General features: G+C 41.1%; 1 protein-coding gene across 2 annotated transcripts; it reads right to left on the bottom strand.

Annotated features, from left to right (window-relative positions):
- Nucleotides 1-5,920: 5,920 nt before the first annotated feature.
- On the bottom strand, nt 5,921-11,737 carry DRD1 (dopamine receptor D1). Of its 2 annotated transcripts, none has more exons than XM_037907867.2 (4): nt 11,539-11,737; nt 9,909-10,816; nt 9,608-9,745; nt 5,921-9,261 (listed from the first exon to the last, which is right to left on the bottom strand). In XM_037907867.2, exon 4 carries the CDS (start codon nt 9,099-9,101, stop codon nt 7,746-7,748), a length of 1,356 nt encoding a protein of 451 aa, XP_037763795.1. In that variant the 5' UTR covers nt 9,102-9,261; nt 9,608-9,745; nt 9,909-10,816; nt 11,539-11,737; the 3' UTR covers nt 5,921-7,745. The 2 variants fall into 2 exon arrangements, with proteins under 2 accessions (XP_037763795.1, XP_037763796.1); XM_037907868.2 differs by having other exon boundaries at nt 5,927-9,109.
- Between the last annotated feature and the right edge of the window lie 11,823 nt (nt 11,738-23,560).

The following is a 23,560-nucleotide window of genomic DNA, read 5'->3' as shown; positions in this document are numbered from 1 at the left end:
GTTAAATGACTTGCCTGCGACCACAGAACAAATCAGTGGAAGAGCTGGGATTAGAATCCAGAAAATCCTGGCTACCAGTCTCATACTCTATCCATGAAACAATCATACCTACAGGACACATTTTCCAAATCCCTTTGGAAAACACTCACCCATTAAACAGGAAGAAGGCCGGGGTAAGTGTTAAGCCAAAGTGTCTGAGTGAATGAGAGGGATAATGCATTAGGGATTCCTCATTCTAATAAAAAAGTCTTTTCAGTTTTAGGGGATTCTTTTCCATTGTTACATGGCAAATATTTCTTTATTTCAAACAAGCTCCATAGATTATCAGTGATGTCTTGGTATCAACAATATTTTGTCCTTCCAAGCAAACATTGAGTAGAGCTGATTGAAATTTTTTGCACAAAATTCTTTAAGCCAAAAAAATTGCCTTTTTTGTGAAAAATTGTCAACAGTAATGGAAATTTTCTATTTTCTGTGAAATTTCATTGATATTTTAATCAAAATCATTTTAAATCATCACTTTTAAAAATTTTCCCAATCATCCAGTTTTCAGTAAACAAAACATTGCTGATGATGTCAATTAAAAATTCAATTAAAGGTTTTGTAGAAAATTTCAAAAAAAGTGAAAATGGGTTCATTTTGAACCTCAGAAAATGCAAACGAGTTTGACATTTGAAAATTTTTCACAAAATCGTTTTCCCGTATTCCAATTAGCAACATCCTCTTTAGGGCTCAATCTTCCATTTCTCTCCCATTCTCATAGAGTGTGAGGTACATACAGAATTAAGGATGCGGTTCTAAATCTGCCTAGGAGGAGAAGCTGCTTCAACAAGAATGTTATAAAGATGATACATTTATAGAAAGATTTAGCTATAAAAGTCTCACAAAAACATAGAAAAGCAAAGTGACATGGAAATGCCAGCATATTTTTTATGCATTAGAAATCATTACACATATGGTTTTCAATAACCCTACCATTTATAATAACCCTTAGAAATCTAGAAACTGAAGTAATAATAAATAGCAAATAAATAAAAAATAATTCTTTGTAGTAATATAGCGTTTTTCAGCTAAAGATTTAAATAAAAAATAATTCTTTGTACTAATATAGCGTTTTTCAGCTAAAGATTTTAAAGCATATTATTTCTAACTGTTTTGTTTAACAATTTGTTTCTGTCCTCTCTCTCTCACACACACACACACACACTTGTTTGTTATTGTAGGGCTTCCTCTGAGTACTCGATTGCATATACTGTTTTGTTGTTGTTTTTTATTGTAGGGTTGCTTGTGAGTGCCATCTTGCATTTGTTATTGTAGGGTGCCAGGAGCATTGGGTCACATACAAAGGATTTCTAAAATTAAAGACTGATCGGTCTTAAGAATTTTGTCCTTTTGAGGCAGGCCCTGTGTCCTTGCTTCGTGGCCTTTTTCTCATACGTGGGGTGCTAAAACTCTAATTTCAGACCAGTCACTGAATATTTCCTCTTGAGGTCAACAGCAAAAATCCTCAGTTCAAAGGAGGCAAGGATGAGGCCCCTCACTGTAGAGTACATTGTGCAGAAGTAATGAAGTAAATGCGCAATCCTTTAAACAGCTGAGCTCCTTCAACTCCTACTACTTCAGCTGGACTTGAGGGTGCTCAACAATTTGCAGGATTGAATCTCATAAATCGGATATTATAATCTCAGCACTCCTAAAATTCCTATTGGTTTCACGACCTATGTTGGGCCTGATCCTGTAAGGTGCTGAGCACCTCCTGAGGATGCTGAGTGCTTTCAAGGGTCATTTATCTCGGTGGTAACTGAGTCCTCAGCATTTAGCAAGATTGGGCCCATAGTGGTAGTGATCCAATTTCATCCTTGGGCTAGCACAGGAACTGGTGCAGAGGGAGGGGGAAGGCAGCTTAGTCCCTGGTTCAGGCTAAGGCAGTCTGAGTGCTGCCCTAAATTGTTCCCCTGTTTCACCAGCCCCTATGGGCTATTGCAGGGGTGCAGAATGGCCAAACCACAGGACTGCCCTGGCCACACCTCGTCCCTTCTCCAAACTGCCCACGCTGCCTCTCCACCTCCAGCCAGCCCTGAAATGCTCTTTCTGCCAAGGCTTCTGTGTTGACACAGCAGATTACAGATCCAGCTCTGCGTTTGGCATAAAGGCCCCCACAATCAGATGGGGAAGGGCTTTCACTTGTCCTATATCTCCTTTACGCCAGCCTAGCTGCCGCAAAGGGACCACAGGGCAATGAAGAATCAGACCCAGAATCTCTATTACTACAATGGATTCATACAAATTCTCAGTTTCTACCTGTCTGTTTTAACAACAGCCAGTGATCTCTTTCAAAGGTACCGGGACAAGAGCATTGCTTTTGACTCCCGTCACATGGTTCTATAGGGAGACTGGAGCCAAGGATAGTTGTTGCTGTTCAACTTTACTTGTAATAGGCATTGCCTGATGCAGCCAACATCATTTGTCACTAATGACGTCAATGCTGGTTATGAGAAAGTCAGCAGCTACTTTGCAAAAGAATTTAGCAGCAGGAATTTTTCTTCTGGACCGTGAAAGCTACAGCCTGACAGGACCTAAACAAGGAAAATATCTTCAAAAGAGAAAAGCCACAGTCACAAGAAAGCCAATACAGACAGCATTCGTCTATATTTTAACCAGTGTTTCCGACTATAAAATGAAAACAAACAGAACCATGTTAAATGCATTTTTTTAAAATCACTCTCATGATCGCAATTACAATCAACTTATTCATAAGTAAAATCCATTTGGTCTAAACATTCAGCCTCAAAAGTGAATTCATAGAAATCCTAGGAAACACATTTTTAATAATAGTTGTCTGATATTCTGGGAAGGAATATGCCTACCTGGTTTGAGCACGGGTCTGGGTGACAGGACTCCTGGGTTCCATTTCTACCTCGCTGCATCTCATTTAAGAAGTCAGATAGGCTAAATTTACAAAAGTGGCCACCGATTTTGAGTTCTTTCATTTGTTGGTGGAAGATACCCAATCTAAGACACTCAAATGGAGGCCTGAAAAATTAGAAGTCACTTTTTTGCTGGAAAGCTCTCTATCAGCAGCCCCGTTCGTAAAGATCATATCTGTTAGATCCAAATTGTGTAGCTTGTATTCATCTCTACCATTAAGCCCATCTCTAGTATTATACAACATTACAGGAAACTCTTATTTGATATTTTTACTTCCAGAGTAAAAAAAGAGTTTGTCAGGGAGATGCCACAGTTAAACCTTTTGGATTAGAAAATGAGTTCTTGTATGACCAGTTCAGTGAAATTTACAGTGACAAATTCTGTTCTCAGATAAATTGATGGCAAGACATTTAAAATGGCCTGAAGTTCAGGGGTGGCGCACCTACAGTTCCTCTGGAGTTCAGTGAGCTTTGTGGATGCTCAGCATTTCTGAAAATCAAGCCATTGTTGATGCCAAAAGGACTGGGACTGGATTCTGAGAACTGGTTTATTCATCCTGTCTATCTTCAAAGATTAAGTTTTTCTTCCCCTCTTTTTAATATGTGATTGCTATAGACGATTTTCAGGTCTGTTGTATAGTTTTCACTCTTTTTTCCCTGGGAAATGGCCAAGTCCATTCAAGTTTTAACCTTGAGCACAAAGGTAGATATGGTTCATTTGCGTGTAGATTGTTCTCAGTAGCATAATGGCTTCAGGGCCACCATTTGTTTGTAAATGGAAAAGGTTAAAACAATCTTCCGTCACAACGAAGTTATAAGGAAGAAAGGCTACATTAGATTGTGTTACTGGGGACATTTCAAACACACAGCCATTTTAACTAGTGCGTAATAAGAGCAAAGGTGATGGAAACTAAAAAGCTTGCCTTGTGCTATGTGCTGTCAATCTTTGTCATGCTAGCCCTCCAGTGTACCAGTGGGCTGCCACCATCCTTTCACATTCCACTCAAATCACTCCAGCATTTAGGAATCTTTGTATTGCCAGCAGCACAGCAGATGCATTTTACCTGAAGGTAGCTGGTCACTACAGGCTACACCCATTCATAATATTCCTGCTATCCGCTGTGCCAGGAGGCCGGCTAGGGCTGGAATTTATCCCAGGAGGGTGCAATGGCTTCAGTGCATCTGGCAAACCCTGCTCTGCACCTGCACTCTAGCTGCAAGAGTTTTCTGAGAGCTAGGGAGCAAGGTGCATAGCAGGTAATACAGGCTTCTGAGAGGCTTATTCAGATTAGTGCCCCAGAGGCAGAGGGTGGGTCCCCTTGCATATGCCCTGGAAACCGCTGGAAGGGACTGAGAAAAAAATAGGACAGGATAGAATCTGAGCTAGAGAGACACAGTTTAGACTGACAAATGAATAAAGGAATGGGGTAAATGGGTGACTAAGGATATGGATAAATTGGTAGTGTTAAGAATGAGATGTGTGGGTGGCAGGAACAAGGAAGGTAAGAAAGGGTTTGAAGGAGGAGGTAGAAAGAGAAAAGAAGGGCTGACAGAGAGAAAACAGTAGCATTGTCTCAGAGGGGTAAATCTCTCTTCTCTCCTGCCCCTTCTGAAGTGTCCCAATGCCCGTTCTGAAAGGGGGAACCCAGATTGCCCCTCAGAGGCAAGTTATGCCACATCCCCATGGACAGTGCCCCTGGCACTCCCACTGGTGCCCAGTCTTTCACTTTGAAAAACTGGTCAATCTGTGGGCAAGGAGGCACTGGGATGGCTCTGGTTACCTGCAGCCTCTCCATTTGCTTGGGCACAAGCAACCACTGTATAATTGGGACAACAATGAATGTGAAGTAACTTTGAGTATTATGTTTAAAATCTATTTCACCATTATACTCCAGACCAAAATTCATAATTGCGAGGTTTGGGGAATAAAAGGCCAAAGTCTAGAAGTCAAGGAGAGATTTGCCCAGTTGAGGACCATAGAAAGTCCTTTTGCTTGTGTACACTTTGAAATGGAAGCCAATCCTTCATACTTCTCAAATTTATTACAAATATCAGGACCCAGGCATCACCCCAAAGCAGAGAGAATCTCTGGCCAACAAGCTAAAAAAGACTCAAAGTAGGTTTCTGTTTTGCAAAGTGACTATCAACCTACACCTCCTTGCTCTGCGAAATGTGCATTCACAATCAGGTCTGCTGGTTTTACTGACTGAAATAAATCTATATTACTTTTTACTCATGTTAGAATTGCAGAGCCAAGACAGCTTGGGGAGAACGAGCTGCATTCTACTCTGGCTCAGTCCTGATTGCAGAATCTTTACTACTGGTAATACCTGAAGCAGAAAGAAGTGAGCTTGACTTTCCATTTTCAAAATGGATTTACAGGCTGATGAAGAGACAAGCCAGTGGGCTGGACCCTCAATTGGGATAAATTTGCATAGTTCCACTGGAGTCAATAGAACAACATTGATATACACCAACTGAGGGTCTGGTCCATCTTCTTTTTACTTGTAAATGGAGTAGTTTTGAACAGAAACACACTGAGAGACAATAGTGATGGAACCTTACAATGCTATTTTTACAAATCACTTTGAAGAGTATCACAGAGTTTTAAAGGACAACAAAAAGGCCCCAGGCGTGTAATTCACCACTACGTTATTCCTGTTTTACACCAGTCCAACATCTTTGATATCAATCAGTCACCAGTGAATCAGGCCCTATGCATTTAAATGGTTAGACCCATCATTTTAAAGCAGCTATTTCGAAATCAGACATCTGAGCCCTTTTAAATTCCAGTCCAGAATGAATGGCAGTAGCCAATTGAAATAGAAACATGAAGCCATCTCAATACAAAGGGCTTTCTTCTGCTCCTATGGAAAATTCCTATTAACCTCATTGGTACGGTTCCACATTAGGGCAAGTGGGAAAACGTTAACATGTCCTTGTCTTTAATGTAACCAATATGAGAAACAAAAACCAGAATGTATTTAATAAATGCAATGTAGATTGTTTTATTTGACCTTCTGTTCACAAAATAATTTTATTATATGTATGAAAGCAGCATACAGGCAATAAAATTATGAAAACATTCACAATACATAAATAACACAGACCTGATGCAGGATGTATATATTTCATTAGACTTCTAATTTTTCTCTCAGTTTTCTTTTCCTGATAACACTTTTTGATAAAGGTTGTGAAGAGTTTCTCTGAAGGATATTTTGCTAACATTCCAAAAACAAATGGCTCTCTTGGAATGTGTCCGTATGGTAATGCCTGCCGATGACTGTTGCTAATGTTTACTGACTACTTTTGACATTACAAAGGAAAAACGGCAGGGATTTTGATTTCAAAGTACAATGAAAAAGTAGCAGTTGTCAAAATAAACATTGGCAAATTTTATGGAGCTCACAAGACATCGGGAAATGGGGATTGAAGCTCCATACACATTTAGAAATGTCTTCATCCAAAATGGAAATGAGGCACTATTCATTATTCAATGTACTATTAACATATTTAAGACTAAAATTAATGTCATTCTAGTTTTCAAGGTAAAGCACTAAAGTACCTCACTTGTTAAGTTATTCTGGCTGTGATGCATTAGCAGACAGACAGCATGATTTTTGACTACTGGTGTTTCTGTAATAATACAGATGGTAACGAGATTTGTCGTATTTACTACCATTATAATCAATTGTGTTTATTCAGAAAAGATATCCAAGACCTGAAATAAGAAAAGTCTGAGAAAGCTGTTTATCTTACATAAATACAAAACATTATATACTAATGATTGTTATATAAGAAGCTTCTCTTCTCAAATTGGATTCTTCTTAAGGTGGTATTCATATTTAAGGTATTTACAGATCCACAAACTGACATTCTAGCAAAGTCTTTGTAACATGAAACTTTTTAAAATAAATAGCAGCAATTCCTTTTATTTCTATAGGGGAAGAGCTTTCTCAACTTGTCAATCAGTCAACTCTGGTCCTATTTTTTTTAAGCCATCCCACAAAAAATAAATAAATTCTACACAGCTTCAGCTTCATTAACTCCCCCATCTTTTGCTGTGCTTTTTATGATTGCTTCTTCTTTATTTACTTCGTTGGCTACCCAGACTATCAGAGAGGGGTTTTTTGTTTTGTGTTTAATGATCATTATTAAAATGCTGACTTGTTGACTGGTCAAAATTCAGTTGTGAGACCCTTGAAATATCCCATTATTTAGACATTTTAAATAAGTTAAATAAAGCTAGATCTGTTATAACATATGAAAAATATCCATTTAAAACAATAAATAAATAAAACCAGTATCAACATATTATCTCCCAAATCTTTAAAAATACCCATTCTCATTTGTAAGGCTCAGTTGTTTTTCAGAAATAATTTAAGAAGGCATCTACCTACCTTTTTAATCCCTCAAACTTTACTTAGAACCTGGTAGCACCCAGTAGTACTAGACATGGCAAATTAAATCCTCTCATTTTCTTCAAAGGTTAATTGTTAAGTTGTTAATGGGTTTTTTCTTGTCCCAATTTAAGATAGAAACCAGTTTCTATAAATACTTATAGAGCAGAAGAAATATTTTCTTTGACACTGCATTGTACCTAAATTTGTGTCTCTGTTTTATTCAGTATGAACAACACAGAAATACCTTTAGGTTTTCAATATCCTTTTTGTTTAAAATTTTATGTTTGATTTGAACACCCAGTAATCAAATCTGAACTTTGCATGACAGTATAATTCTCACTAGAGCTTGGTTTCTTACCAAAAAATCTTGTATATCTTTTTTGACTGTTAGATTTTGCTGGGCTAACTTCAGTGTTCATGTTTTATGTTGCCCATTCTGAGTGATGGGGTTGATCTTTTCCAAAGACACATCAGCTTCAAAATCCAAGATACCGGACAGTGCTGGAGACATTTTCTCCAAGGTCTTAGATAGTTCACCCTCTTCTTCCTTTTTCAGAAGTTCTTCTTCTGGGCAGATAATAGCATGTGGGATCAGATACACCAGGTTACACTCTTTTGGGCTAGACCCTCTGGGCTCATGATGGCTTGAAAAAACAACTGCCCCATTGTTGTTGATACTAACAGTCTCTATAGCATTGTTGGAAGTAGGGCAGAGTCTGTAGCATCCTAGCAGAGTTGAAAATGCCTTGCGGAAATCAGCATTGAAGGCATAAATGATGGGGTTCAGTGAGGAATTAGCCCATCCAAACCAAACAAAAACATCAAAGGTGGTGGAACTAATGCAAAAGGGTTCTGCTCCCTTGGATGGTGGGCTGGGCTCACAAAAGGGCACCATGCAGTTCAATATGAAAAAGGGTAACCAGCAGCATACAAACACCCCCATGATCACTGACAAAGTCTTTAAGACTTTTGTTTCTCTCTTGAAGGACATTTTGAAGGAGCTTTCTGGTTGTTGGCAATCCATACTGTTTCCATTCCCTGTGGTGTTTTGGCAGTTCTTAGCATGCACGGCTGCTCTTTCCAAAGCTGAGATGCGTCTTATCTGTTTTTGAGCAATCCTGTATATCCTTGTATAGGTGACAATCATGATGGCCACTGGGATGTAAAAGCTAATTAGAGAGGAGGAGATGGCATACATCCTGTTTAGACTGGAATCACAGTTGTCCATAGTTATGCCTTGGAAACTGGCATTTAGCTCTAAAGAGCTTGTGGTTGTAGCCTTGTGCCAGTTCAGCTGCACAGGAATGAAGGAAATCAATACAGACAAGGTCCATGCCACGCTGATCATGATGAAAGCTGCCTTGGGGGTCATTTTCCTCTCGTACCTGAATGGACTAGAGATGGCCCAGTATCTGTCTACACTAATGACACAAAGGTTTAAGATTGAGGCCGTGGAGCACATAATATCAAATGCCACCCAGATGTTACAGAATGAGCCAAAAGGCCAGAAACCAGCTATCTCAGCAACAGCTTTCCAAGGCATGACCAAGACTGCCACTAAAAGATCTGACACTGCCAAGGAGATTACAAAGAAGTTGGTCACCTTGGACCTCAGATGGCGAAATCTAATGACAGCTGCACACACCAGTGTGTTCCCCAGAAGCGTGGAAAGTATCAGCAAAGAAAGGAAGCAACCTGTAAGGATCCGAAAGGAGGAGTCCCTTTCAACGAGCAACCCTTCCCCGTCCATTGTGGTGTCGTTCCAAGTCATAGCTTCTCCTGAGGGAAAATCATATCATGAAAATCATGATGACATCAACTCCTTTGCTTGCAGAGACTACAGATACATCAGGCGTCCATTAATTACTCATTGCCAGGCAGACCGAAGGTTTGTGTTATAGTCTCTTCACCCTTGCGTGGACCCCATACTCCTTAGGAATCACAACAAGAGGCATCAAAAGCAGTGTGGCAAGTAGCTGAAATTTACAAACACAGTCAACTCTGCACCGATTTTTTTTTTTAGTAATCCCTTCCAAATTACATTGTACTGCTCAAGCACAAAATATCCCAATTAAAACAGGCTATCTGCATATGAACTGTTTGAGTCCCCTACAAAAATACCCAACAGACAAGAGTGCAATCACTTTTCAAGCTCGCATATATTCCCACTTAAATAGGCTATTGATCCAGTGTTTCCAGTGTCCATTTGACTAGCCCTTCAGATCTACTGAAGCGTATTACATTAGGTGCTTTTGTTTCTAATTTAATTTCACAAACCTCTAACTGATGAGACGTTTTTTTCTCCCCTTTTCACCCTCAGTGCATTCCAGCTACAAAATACATTGGTTCTCTGTTTATGGGAAGCTTCAGGGAGCAACTCCTCATTTTGTTCCACATTGTTTAGGTCTCACAGTCCTAGAAGCAAAGAAAATAAATTTACATTGTGTGTGTGTGTGTGTGTGTGTGTGTGTGTGTGTGTGTGTGTGTGTGTGTGTGTGTGTGTGTGTGTTTAAAGGCTTTCAGTAAAGAATGGCTTACGTTATTTATTTTTAATTAAATGAGAAAATCTGAATCCTACCTTTCACCTTTGATTTTCTGTTTGTCCTGGGATGAAAGTTTGTCTCTCCTTCTTATTTAGTATTTGAATTGCATAGCAAATCACATATACAAAACCAACAGAGAGGCACTGCATTGCATCAGGTGGGGAAAAAATAAAAGCCAATGGTTTAATCAGCAGGAATTAATTTTCAGATGAACAATAGGTCTGGTTTTCAAGCTCCTTCATAAAGATCTCTTGTTTAAAACTAGAGTCCTATAAGTGCATGGCAGGCTGCTTCCATTCCACCCAGTCTTTGTGCTCAGCCTGCAAACTTTGTTAACCAGCTCAGTCCTGGCTAAACGGTCATCACCCAAGTCACACTTTGTACATCCCATTGAAGTGGCACATCAGTACAAATCATCCCAAACAAAGGCACGGTATTTCCAACACTCTAGCAAGATCTGAGTGATGTTTCTGTCTTTCAGTCTTCACTGGAAGAAGAAATAAGGGGAAGAGGAGGAAGAAATGGGAAAGACCTGAGTGGAGCTCCCTTCAGCCACTGATGTAGCTTTCAGGCCGGTGGCTACCATAAGCTGTGGGAGTGTGTTACTATTCCTGTGGGAAAGAGTTTACTCTGACACTTTGCTGACAAGCTAGTTCTTCATAATCATCAAGGAATAATCCTCTTTCCAACTGCTGCTCCTCACAGTTGCATTCCAGGGATCAGGTCCAACCACAACATGCCTTTCCCTTTACACAAAGCCCAGGTGCAGCAGGCTCTTCAGGATCTCCTGCACCCTGCCCTGGGATTTACATCTCCAGTCCCAGGGACTTTCCCTCCGTCTTGCTGAGTGGGGGACCCTGATAGCAAAGACTTCCTTCTGCCTGGGGTATCGGGTGGCAACATCGCCTCTCCAGGAAGTGTCTGTTTTACTTGGGTCTCCTTCCTAAAGCATTAAGAAAGGGAAAAGCAGACATGGGACTATGCAATGGCCAAACGCCGCAGCAGCCCCCCAGTCACTCCCTCTGGCATCCAAGGAGTGATTCCATAAAGAAGCATTTCCAGAGCATCCCACAGGACTTCCTCCTGTCTCATTGTCCCCGATCATTAGGTAGCTTAGTAGGCTGTATACTGCACACTCAAGCCACACACACAGAGGGAGACACAAAAAGGGTAATAAATGCCAACACCCTGGCGTTTGATTGAGCAAAGGGTATTAATTTCAGCTGTCCTAAATGACATTCATCTCAGTGGCACACGGGGTGACACAGAGTATTTCACCATTTAAAACTAGATAAGGTTAATTAATTGATATGAAAAGTAAGCAGATGCAATTAACTTGTCCCCTTTGAAATATTCTAAAAAATGTAAATGACAACACCCATGTGCGCACACATACATTCACTGTGGAAGTAAAGATTATACACAAACACTAATGCTCAGCAACCCATAATCAGACACAAAACACACACACACACCAAGCACTGAAGAGTTACAGAAAAACTAGAAAACTCCCAAACAAATTAAACAGCCACAAAAATGCAAAGACACACTAAACAAAAAACAAATCACACACACATTTACACAGACTAACAAAAGACACAACACACACAACTGGACTTGACGCTAAGACCTAGTCAAACTCTTTCCCCTGTGGCATGTACTCACCAACATAGGGGAGAAGTCATTTATCCCACAGGCTGGCTGTTATGGCTTGCAGATGAGGCAGGGATCCCAGCCGAAAGGATACTCGCCTCATCTTTCCCTGCTGGTTTATTTCTCGTTTCTTTCCCACCTCGCGGTTTTCACTCCACATCCACACACTCTTTGACGTTCATTGTTCACCACATTCCAGGGGTGCAGCAAGTCAGTGGGAGCCTGGCTCCCCCTGCTGGATGAACCCAGGTTTCTTTTCCACACATTATTTGACAGCACCTTGTGTGTGGGCGAAGTGATGGGTGGAATAGAAAAGGAGAACAAGGGAGGATGGTGATTTCTCCCTTGGCTCCCAGATCCTTATAGCATAGGAGGGATTTATGTAAGAGGAGCCTTAGACAGCCGAGCAAGGTAGGAAAGATCAAGACCACCATGCAGGGCACCTTCCCCAAAGGAAAGTGAGTTCCTTTTGCTAGCTCTATGCAGCTGAAGACTGGGTTACAGAACAGACAGAAAATGGCACACATCTCCCACAGTAAATTGGAGGCTCAGACCAGTCTTTTGAACTTTCTGGCCAAAATTCCCCCTTCCCCTCAAAAAACACCGTCAAAATACAAGGGAGGAAGTTTCACCATTTCACCCCAGAAACAACAGGCGCAAACACATACTTAGGAGGAAAGTGAATCATGGAATCAACATGGAGTTTTAGGTTTACACACACACACACACACACACACACTCTTTACTATTTTAAATCAATCTTAATCAAATCATAGAATTAAATCTTTCCACTCCCCTCTTGACAGCTCTGCTATTGACTTGCAAATTGTGCCCTGCCCTGTGGGTTACTGATGCACTGAATGCTGCTCACAGGGACTGCTTGCTAGCCAAGCTGGCATCTGGAGAGAAGGGGAGCAGCAAAAAAACTGCTTCCCAAGCTACCACAAAATGCTGCGTCTGACTCTTCTTAAGAGATTCAGCCTTTTTGCCTGCTATTGCTGAAAATGAGAAACTACAGCAAGGTGCTGTGTCTCACACCAGTGCCTCTACCTGGCCAAGGTGGCACACCAGGCAGTCCTCCACTTATGGCTGTGCTAGGCACGGTTCATACCTACAGGAAGGCAGTCCTTGCTCTGAAAAGTTTAAAATCTGGCTAGATAAGTCAGAAAAAGGGTGGGAGAACATCAGCATTAATTCTCCCCATTTTACAGATCCCATCGACAGAAAGATGAAGCGACTTGCCAAGGTCACGCAGGAAAATTCTGGCAGAGTACAAATTAACCCCGGATCTCCTGACTTGCAGTCCAGTGTTTTACGCATAAGGAACATCTTTCCTCAAGCTGCAGAGTTTTTCCAAAAACTTGAGTTTTGGTCATTTGGCTTTATGTCTGTTTTAAAAATCCAAAGGACTCCATTTTCTGTAGTGTGAAAATCTGCTGTTTTCCAACCACAATTTTGTCTTTGCAAAAGTTTCCAGGTGAACCCTTGGAGCCACCAACTCAACTCAGTATTATGAGGCAGAGTTCTGGCTAGGAGCAAAAGAGAGTTAGGGCTAGAAATGCCCTTTTTCCCATGATGCATTTGAGCTCAGCTCTGGTCTATGCAATGAAAGAAGGTAAAAATGCTGCTTTGCATGTAAATCTCCATTGTACAAAAACCTTACTCCTCTGAAGTCAGTAAATGAAGATATAAGACATCATAGACAATTCGAGGAGGGAGTTAGTCTCAAAAAAGAACAAATCACTGAGCTGTCAAGCACTATCAAAGACAAATGTCCTAAGGTTTATCATTAGTAAAGTTGGTTTTATGCCAGCTATAATTTTTCATAATGTCAGTTATAGCAGATAACATGAAACTAACCTTGACTAACTAACTGAAATGCTTGTATTTGCCTTTCTCTTTCTTTCCTTTTTTCTTTCTTTCTTTCTTCTTCGTCTTTTTGAAATTGCTTCTTAGCAAGTTCTCATTCCCACATCTTATTATCCTGTCCTTTAACCATCATCCTTGAAGGAAGGAGTAAAAAATAGACAAGAAAATAAATACTGTAGTGTTTGGTAATCGAGGTTGGCAGTCACTCTAACAAAATTCTTTGTACATTTTCTCTTTTTTTCTCTCTTAAAATATATTTAATCTTTTTTCAAAACACAAAAGTAGAGCATTTATTTAGCCTTCAAAACTCTCCAAATTCCTACTCCCATCTTGCAACAGAGGCCATGGGACAGCCTGCCCGATATAGGGAATCGTGGCTGCATATAGGAACTTAGAGCAAGGTTCTGAATTCACTTCCACTGGTGTAAATCTGAGTAACTCCTCCAGGTGGACTTTTCATCACTGTCATCATTCAGTCCTAGATTATTCCAGGAGAAGCCAGTATAACCCAAGGTTGGCTATAAACTGGTATCTCCTTTGATCCAAAATAGTTTAGATGATCTTCCAGGGTTTGCGGGAGAGGATGAGGATATGTTCCTACAGAGGGGAAAGGTTCTGTTTTGTTTCTTTAATTTATTGGTTGGCTGAGTTAATTCAGTATTTTTGTATGATTATTTTTTGTTGCTGCATGGTATTCATTTGGAACTATAAATTTAATCAATTGTTATGAAGCCTAAAGCTGTTTGTATGGGTGGTATTTTTGAAAAAATTAGTTAAAGCTAGAATAATAAGCCTGTGAACCTCCTACAACCACTGAAGATGTGACATTCTCTGCTTGGTTAGTGATTCAGTGGTTGGTTTCAGAAGCCAGAATTGGTGTGGATTTCAGTTCTGGAAATTGTCTCCCCAATCTGTAGCATAAACTTAAATGTTCTCCAGTGGCAAGTCTGTGGATGAAGACTGTGTTTGGTTCAAGAAAGGCTTGGATGGAGTAACAAAGCCCTGTAAATATCGAGGCAGGTTTTCAAATCTAGCATTTTATACTGTGAGCCCTGTGGTACTCATACATCACTGCAGATAATTTGCAGGCTTTTAAAACCTGTATGATTTAATAGTGTTTTAACCAGGTGAGTAATAAAATGAAAGCCATTAAAACCCCAGTATTATTAAAGTGAATTTAGTGCTGGTGTAAGATGCCAGACTGACACAACCTTGGAAATCATTTACCCACAACAGAGGCTGGACTCATCTCCCCACTCATGTGCCTTTAACCTGTCATGGAGGGATTAGCTCTCTTCCAGGTCAGGACCTGACTGAAACAGCCAGCAAGGGAGCAGTTATAATGGTGTTTCATGAGTTTCAGGAACAAGACCAGCAATCACCCCATTCATGTCACTTAGGCTACCAAACAGCTGTTTGGCTAGTTAATGTCTTTAAATCACTATTGACCTATGCCAGCATCAAACCAGTGCCCAAGAGTTGAAATCCTTTCTAGCACCATTACCAATCACCTCAGACAAACACAGCTCCCACAAACTCCTGTTGAAGTAATAAAGCACATGAAGGGTTAAATATACATGTCCCTGACTATATTGTGTAGCACCTTGGCACAAATGGTTTTAATCCACAAGGTCTTTGGAAAACTGAGTCAGAATTGAATGAGGTGTGAATTTTTCATCCAGAGATAAATATGCTCCTATCTTCAAAATGGCACACGTACTAAAGCTGGGGGAAAGGCAGCTCATTTACAAAAATTGTTTACAGTATGTGGCTAAACATTGTGCTCTTTTCACTCTGGGAATGAGGCCATGTGCATGGAATTTATCAGACATGAAATCAGCATGGGAACGTTAGCAGAGATAAAGTCTAAACAAGTTTCCAAGTTTCCAAATAACTGTTATATTAATAAGCTAAAACAACATAAGTCTTAGCGTTGCCTACTTGGAAATCAGTGGTTGTCGGACATTGAACAAAAAACCTCCTTAAAGATCCAGGAGCCACATCAGTTAAGTTGATATTATCGGGGTCAGGCACCTCCAAAGGAAAAAGATGTGGAGTGGGAGGACGTGCATGATGACAAATCATAGATATTATACAAAGGTGATAGACAGTTCTATTAATTACTTTGTACTATAAAGCCTCTTGCATCCAGGGATGGCAAAATAATTCACAAACAACTAAGACACAATATCCCAGTGAAGCTGGTGTTATGGCTGGTCTACAGATGTTTAACTAGATGCACAGAGAGGTTAAGCTCAAATTTTCAAAAGTGGTAAATTTTGGGTGCCTCTGTTTTTAGGTGGCCCAGCTTTAAATAGGTAAGGCTGGATCTTCATAGGTGCCCAGTAACCTCAGCTCCCACTGAAAAACGAGAGTGGTGGGTGTGGAATCTGGCCACTTTAAAGTAAATGCCCACAGCTTTCATGTCTAAAACTGGGCACTCAAAAATAGAAGCCATTTATGAAAGTTTGAGCCTAAATGACTTGCCCAGGGCAACTCAGTATGTCAGTGACAGAGCTGAGAATTTAATCCCGCAGTCTGGCTCTAATCGATAAACAATACTCCAACCTAGTTGAACTTACACTAGGAAACTCTGCATCACTTTATTAAAGGAGCTTACTTCATTTGGAGCTTTAGATACCAGATTTTTCAAATCTTGTCGTCTTTGTTTGCATGATTTTGCCTACACAGCCAAAAGGATCTACAATCGCACATACAAGTGACAGGGAGTGAGCGATAGCTGATGCTCAGAATCCGAAGTTAAAGTTCTTTTCTTCTCATTCTCAGGAGATGTTTATTCAGCCTACTGATCTCTGAAAGGATTCATTGAATATAAACCACCAAGGATCCCTTTGAAATGTAGCTCACAGTGCTTTATAACAAATTGATTCTCTTCTGAGATCAGCAAGCTGAACAAATGCACTCGAGAGAGAGGGAGAAACAATAGAACTTATACTTTGGGCTCTGAGCAGCAGATGTCACCAAAACAATTCCCTATCCCTCCAGCCCAGGGGAGCCCTGTAAGCTGTAAACTCAGCCTAAATAGATATGAAGAGAATGATGCTATTTAACCTGCTGGTCCTATACAGTCACCGTTTACTTTTTTCATTAGATTTCACCCATTCCCCAGCTCCACAGAATGAAAAGTACTTCTCCATAAGCACACTAAAACTAAGCTTAAACCTGCTTCATACATTCAGTCGAATCAGAGTGGGGCTACACCACACTGGGAATGATCCACATAGGGAATTCTGAAACTCCTCAAGGATCACTTCATGGAGTTTTCATGTTATTTGTCCACACTGGACAAGAGGCTCAGTTTGCCTCCTCCCCCAGGGAATGAAGATGTGGTTCAGCCCTCAAAAATCACTGGCTCTCCAGAGATGTTAAGGCCCTGTGATTCCCCCAGCTCCTGCCTTCTACAGCTCTCCTTCCAGATGACATAATTCAGCAGCTAAATGACCAGGGCTGCCTACTGCCTCTTCCCTCCAGGGGCGTGCAAAGATGGGATACCAAACTGCAGAAGGGCAATGTAAGTTAATGCTGATAAGAACAGCATTACCTTACCCATTAATGATCCAGAGGTTGTAGGGAGGCAAATAATGCTACAGGGCAATGGTCCCTCAGCACCCCCTCTTCCCAGAACCACAAGGCTCGTGTCTGTTCCGGCTGCAGCAAAATAGGGCCCCACCTCTGGAAATCCAGACCCTGCAGCCAAGATCCTTTCTTTTAAAAAAATAAAGTGAAATAATAAAAAATAAATGAAACAAACCATCTGATTATTTAAAGAAACAAAATATACACTTGATGCATCATTGTACTTTATATTCAAATGAATGCAGACAAGTGTGGGCTATAACCGATGGGTATGCTGAGCACTGATGGTATGACTAGCCCTCTGATGATGGCAGACCAAAAATACTGAATGGGTCCCAGTCCTCCTCTTATGCATTAACGTAGGACCAAGGGTGGTTATTATTGTAACCCCCATTTGGTGTCTGCTAGCTCCTCGAAATCTGAACTGAGCCTCTAGGGCAGTGTTCTTCAGTTAGCAACCTGTGGGCCAGAGGGCCTTCCATTTGGTCCACCAGGTGTCAGCTGTTCTGTCCTTCTCCTCACTGGGGCCTCTGTTGTACAGGCAGCTCCACCCTGGGCTGCAGGTGGCTCTGGCCCAGGCCCATCCTGGCTGCAGCATCCCCATGCTGACCTGTCTCTGAGCACCTCCATCCACCCCACCCAGATTGGCACCTGCCAGCTCAGAGGATGCTCTGCAACCAGGAAGGGAAAGGGTCCACCTAGCAGGGGAGCACAGATCTGGTCCACAGGCTGCCAGTTGGACGAGCCCCAATAAAGCCCCCCTTTGTTATATTATTATTTTGGGCTGTGTCATTTCTTTGTTGGGGTTTGTGTTGATGTATTTGATTGTTTCTTGTACTGAGTTTTATACCCCTTGCCAGCAGTGGTAGGATTATTCAGTTTTCCCAAGGGACAGATCCTTTGTATCCCAGGCACAGCGAGGAGTCACCAGGGATAGAGGCATCAGGTGTCACAAAAAAGAACCCAGGATTCAACCCATGCCAGGCGAAGGGAAAAGCCACCTCAAGGAGCAACCATCAGTGAGGAGGTCTGAGCATACTACACCTTGGGCGAGGGGCAACATTATTATTATTAATTATTATTATTATTATTATTGCAGTTTGCTTAAAGACTTTTCTTTTGTTTTCACCCCAGCTAAGCAACATACAGAGAAGTAGAAACATGACCACATGAATCAAAATGAAGTAATCAATAAAATGTCAGGCACTTTCCTTGTAAAGCTGGCTTTGGCATATTAATTAGCAAATATAAAATGAATAGCCAAAGCCAAAGGTACAAGATAATTCATTAAAATGAATTTAATCTGAGACATAATCAATCCCGAGTGGATGGCTAAGGATGGAATACAAATAAACAGTGATGTTAGCAGCAAAACTGTTCATACACTGATGTGTGTTATACTGACTTATGACTGCAGCAAATGGAATCTGTAATAGCATGGTTTGCCAGAAAATACCTCAGTAAGTGGCATTCTTGATTTGAGGTTATGGCCCCAGTCCTAAGCTGCATCCCAGCCATTTGTGTTGGTCCACAAAGTGGATCCTAAACCCAATCGATCCAATCCCCAAAGGATCCTCTCCTATGTAGAGGAATCATCAGATAGCAAAGAGCTGACATAGCAGCTCCAATGACAAACATCTGGCAGTAGCTGGTATAGGATGTGTGGTGAGGATGGAGCATGTCTGGAACCCCTTTGCACCCCACTGATTTCCAGTTCCTGTAAGGATCCCTGGAGTCATTGACAGCTGGCATACATTAGAACAGGCATCACACTTTTTATGTTGTATCCTGCCTATTTTTAATAAAAATAAATGCACATTTTCATGGACTTGACTTATTGCCAATGAGTTGAAATGCTGCATACTGTACCTGCTTCAGCCTTTTTATTGTAGTTGTGCCCAACCATAGGTAGACCTAGTACTCAGCCTTGTAGTTTACCTATTATTATATTGGGCATGGTCCAAAATACACAGGGCAAGATCCTCAATGACGAGCATACCTGAGAAGGAAGGAAGCAAAGTGCTCTTTGTGTTCCCCCAGTTTGGGGGCTATTCCCCCCGCATTGTTCAGAGTTTTTATCACAGGACCAACTCAGCATGAAGCACTGCTGAGCTGCAGATAAGAATATGGCCCAAGTGGTTTAGAACTCATAATAGGATTTAGATTCATATCTAGTGTAGTACCAGGCAGGTCTAAATGGAGTCCTTGGTCTAACTAAGAGTTGGGTACAACCCCACTGGAAAAAAAACTTGAAGCTGATACAACATGCAACATCATACCTCATTAGCAAACAAGGTCACATCACGCCTATGCTCCACAGCTTCCATTCTCATGAAAGCAAAGTTCTAAGAACTGATTCTAATTTACAAGGCATTTCATGGTCTAGGAGCTTGCTACCTAAGAGACCAACTTATCCTTCATGATCTGCCAAGACCACTGCGCTCCATAGAGATGACACAGCTGTATAGGCCTAGGTTCTGACCATCAGGCCCTGGAAACAGAGTATTCCTGGAAGCAGCAATATGGCTATGGGCCTCTTTGCACAACAGATCAATCTGAGCCTGATGGTGTTCACAACAAGGTGTAAAACATGTCGACAAACAAACAGAGCTAGAGCACTGTCTTTCAGATGAGACATTAAACAAAGGTCCCTTCTGCCTCAATTGGAAGTTCAGGTGAAAATTAAAGAATTAACCCAGTGTTCTGACCTATTAAAAAAAAATCCCAGCTCCTTTTTTCCTCTAGCTTCCCTCATTAGGATAGCCATTCCAACCACAGCCTTCACTGCAGTGGTGCCAGTGCTGATTTTGACAATTGCCATGTCAGATGAGATCATTGCCTCATTCTAATCCCAAATTCATCACATTCATCTAGTCACAGTCTGCTTTGATTCCCTTAATTCCTTGTCTGCCCTGTATTGCTATGTGACTTGCTTGCTGTGAGTGGAACTAGAAGAGTGGTCTCTGAAGGGTCGTGCTTTCCTCGTCTGGAAATGTTCTCTGCAATTCATCATAGATTTGTAAAAATCTGTCTCAGGGCCAGTGTCCTCTAATGTCTCAAAACTGTTTTGTGTGCTTAGTTATAACAGCACAAGGTCATTTTTTAGGGCATGTTTATATTCAGCTATGGCAACCTTATAAGACCTAAATGTCTTTTTTGTATTTATACCACTCTAAGGATACACTGGCTAGGTCCTCTGCAGCTATGAGGAGTACAACTGGCTTTGTTTTTTTTAAAAAAGGGCATTTTCAGGCTAAAAATCAGACAAATTTAGAGCAGTTTTCTTTAACAATGTTGCTAATTAATTCAGGTTGTTAAACCTGACACCACCTACTTGATTTTTCGTTATTTACAATGGTTGTTTACATTTTTTCAATTTCTCCTAATTTGAGCCATGAAAATAGGTTGGTCAATTCAATTTCAGATTTTAGTCACTTTCATTTTCTTGGTGTCTGGCACCAGCAAAATGTTCCAATGCTTTGGCTGCAAACACAAAAGGGAATGCTTGTTTATTTCGTTTGTTTGGGTTTTTTTTTTAAAGTCTCCCCTCCACCCCACCCCACCCCCTTTTTTTTTTTTTGAAAAGCCACAATACCAATTCTATTTGTTATAGGTAAACAGTGTAAAAATGTGTTTTTGTAGAACCAGAATTTGGGATCAAATTTGACCTGATAGTGTTCCTACAGTGCTATATGGTGATTTGACATAGACATAATGATCTACATGGTTTTCTGTTTCTCCATTCCTGCATTGAATATTGGACCAAAGTGGGGGGCAAAGCTTTAAGCCACCTTTGTACTTCCTGAATTTTGAGACTGAGGGTCTGCTCAGCTCTGGTGTAAGTTACAGCAACATAAGGCTCATTTTGTTCTGGCTGGGACAGTTCCCAGTTAGCTGTCTCCACCAGCCTGGAATAGCAAGAGCAAAACATACCCTGACCATGCCGTCTTCCTTCCCTTCCTGGCTCCTGGCATTCTTTTACACAAGGGAGCCAGTGTAGATCTATTGCAGAGGCTCTGTGCCAAGTGGGAAAGCCCCTAAGCCCAGGTACTCCGTTGTCAGTGTTTCCACTACTTTTACTAACTGCAAGGAGGTGGCAGAGAATCATCTCCAAGGGGTAAAATACACAGAGAGCTGCTAAATTTCAACCTGAAGCTTCAGGAAGATTTTCAGTAGATTATCAGCATGATCAGTTTCTCAGCAAGAAATTAAATGTGTAATGTTGATATTTAATGCAGAATAAAGCTAAAATGTGTTTGCAGTTACACTTTTGTGTCTATCATATATTCATCTTGAGATGTACAGGGGTGATGCACTTAGTTTCTTATCCTGCAAGATGCTGAGAACCAAAGCTCCCAGAGAAGTCAGTGATGGCTGGATACCTCTCAGGAGTAGGCCATATATTGGCATTTTTAAAATCAGTTACCCTGAATTGCTAGTAGACAGACATCCACATCACAAAATCCACCACCACAATTGGCACTGATTGGCACACAGACTGGACATCTCAGCAGAGAGGCAAAGGATCAACTGGAGTGCCTCTCTCATCCCTAGAAGTGATCCCTCCAGTTTTGAGACATGGTGGTGAAGGAACGGGATGACGCTTTCTGCTGCTTATCCTAGATGTGTATAGAAGATAAATAGAGGATGTTACTCCACAGGGCTATCAATTTCACCCATTCCATGAGCAGTAAAATCACATTAAAATCCCTCTGGTAGTTTTAGAATAATCTAAGCCTTCAACTACTTTTAGCTAAAAGATAAACATGTTGAATGTCTCAGAGTGGATTGGTGAGGAATAACAGATGGGAAAGGGACCCTATAAAGGGGCTGGGCCTTTTCTGAGCTATAGTACATTATGGGATCTCAGTATAGGCCATATTTAAAGGTTCAGTGGACATTCCAGGCTGATTCCTATTTGTCATGCCTTTAAACTTACCAAAAATAGATCTTTGGGGCTGAAATTTCACATGCTTATTTTCAGCCAAAGGTGAATTTGATGGTGAAAATTTTGACAAGCTCCGACATCTTGCTTTAGAGTTTCTCACCCATGAAAATTTTACTTTTTTATCTTATTTATTTAACGTGCTACTATTTTTTTATTTGCTTACATGACTCTATAATTATTTGCTTTGGAAAGTTCAGACCTGTCATCTTCAACGAGGGGAAGTCAATGTGACATGTTGAGAAACATTTGGTTTGGAGGTAAGAAAGTTGTTGTTAACGTTTGAATTCCTTAGCTGATTTAGGTGTGTCATCTCTGATCGTTCATGATGATGAACCTTCTAATATTCACTAGTGCCTCCACATCTTACAATGTTTCTTGACAGTCCCATGTTCCGTAAGAGCTATAACCTAGTGGCCTCAGCATAGTACTAGGAGCCAGCAACTGCTGACACTGACTCCCAGTTTGGCCTTGGACATGTCAGACCTCTCTTTCTCACTTTCCCTGTCTGTAAAATGGTGATAGAAATACCTTGAACTGCCACACAAAGACGTTTAATCACTCAGACACTGGGAACCGTACAAAAGAGTGAATGTTAAATAGGGAGGTAGGGCAGTCTAGCACAGGGGTTCTCAACCCTTTTTTTGCTGAGGCCCACCCCAATATGCTATAAACACTCCATGACCCACCTGTGCCCCAACAACTGGTTTTCTGCATATAAAACCCAAGGCCAGCATTATGGGGTAGCAAGCAGGGCACCTGCCTGGGACCCCCACAAAGCTACGTTGCTCAGGCTTCGGCTTCAGCCCTGGGTAGTGAGGCTCAGGGCCCTGGGCTTCAGCCCCATACAATGGGACTTTGGCTTTCTGCCCTGGGCCCAGCAAATCTAATGTTGGCCCTGCTTGGTGGACACCCCTGAAATCTACTTGTGGCCCCCCAGGGGGCCCCAGACCCCGCTGGTCTAGCAGACAAAGAACTCGACTAGGATTTAGAAGAGCCAAGTTCTATTCCTGATTCTGCCACCGTGATGCTGGACAAGTCATGTCACCTATTTGTGCCTCAGTTTTTCCTTCTGTAAAAAGGGGGAAGTGATGCTGATACCCTTTGTAAAGGACTTTAAGATCTACTGATGACAAGCACTATATAAGAACTAGGTATTATTGAGATGAATTAATATTTTAATGCTGTCTGAAGATTAAAAAGGCTCCTTATATAATTCTCATTATGGAAGGCGAGTAATGCTTTTTGTCCAGGAAGTCATTCAGATCTACTGAATGGTGATCCTTGAAGCATATATATGTTCTAAAGTGCGGGACATCTTACTCAGGAAGACCACTGCTCAAACTTCATTTTGATACTAAAGATGTATATGTGCATCCTGGGATGAATAAATTATAGGAGTCGTAGTAAATTTTGAAAATCAGAGGGCAGTGTCTGGATGCCTCAAAACAAATTGTGTAAACAGACTTCACCTTAATGATTTTTAGAATTAAACTGGAATGGGCCTGGTGAACTAATTGGATGGCTGGCAATCTAATGCTCTAGGCTTCCTGGTTATCTCTGATAGCAGCAGCCGCTGACTCCTGAGGGCTGTAACCTTATCAGAGCTTGTAATTTAAGTAA

Source organism: Chelonia mydas, chromosome 8, assembly GCF_015237465.2.
Source record: "Chelonia mydas isolate rCheMyd1 chromosome 8, rCheMyd1.pri.v2, whole genome shotgun sequence".
In the NCBI taxonomy this organism is placed as follows: domain Eukaryota; kingdom Metazoa; phylum Chordata; order Testudines; family Cheloniidae; genus Chelonia; species Chelonia mydas.
The sequence above is the reverse complement of the archived record's forward strand: the minus strand, read 5'-3'. Positions and strand labels throughout refer to the sequence as shown.

Excerpts from the sequence above, each read along its gene's own strand:
- DRD1 (XM_037907867.2), bottom strand. The coding sequence starts at position 9,101 with ATGACTTGGAACGACACCACAATGGACGGGGAAGGGTTGCTCGTTGAA.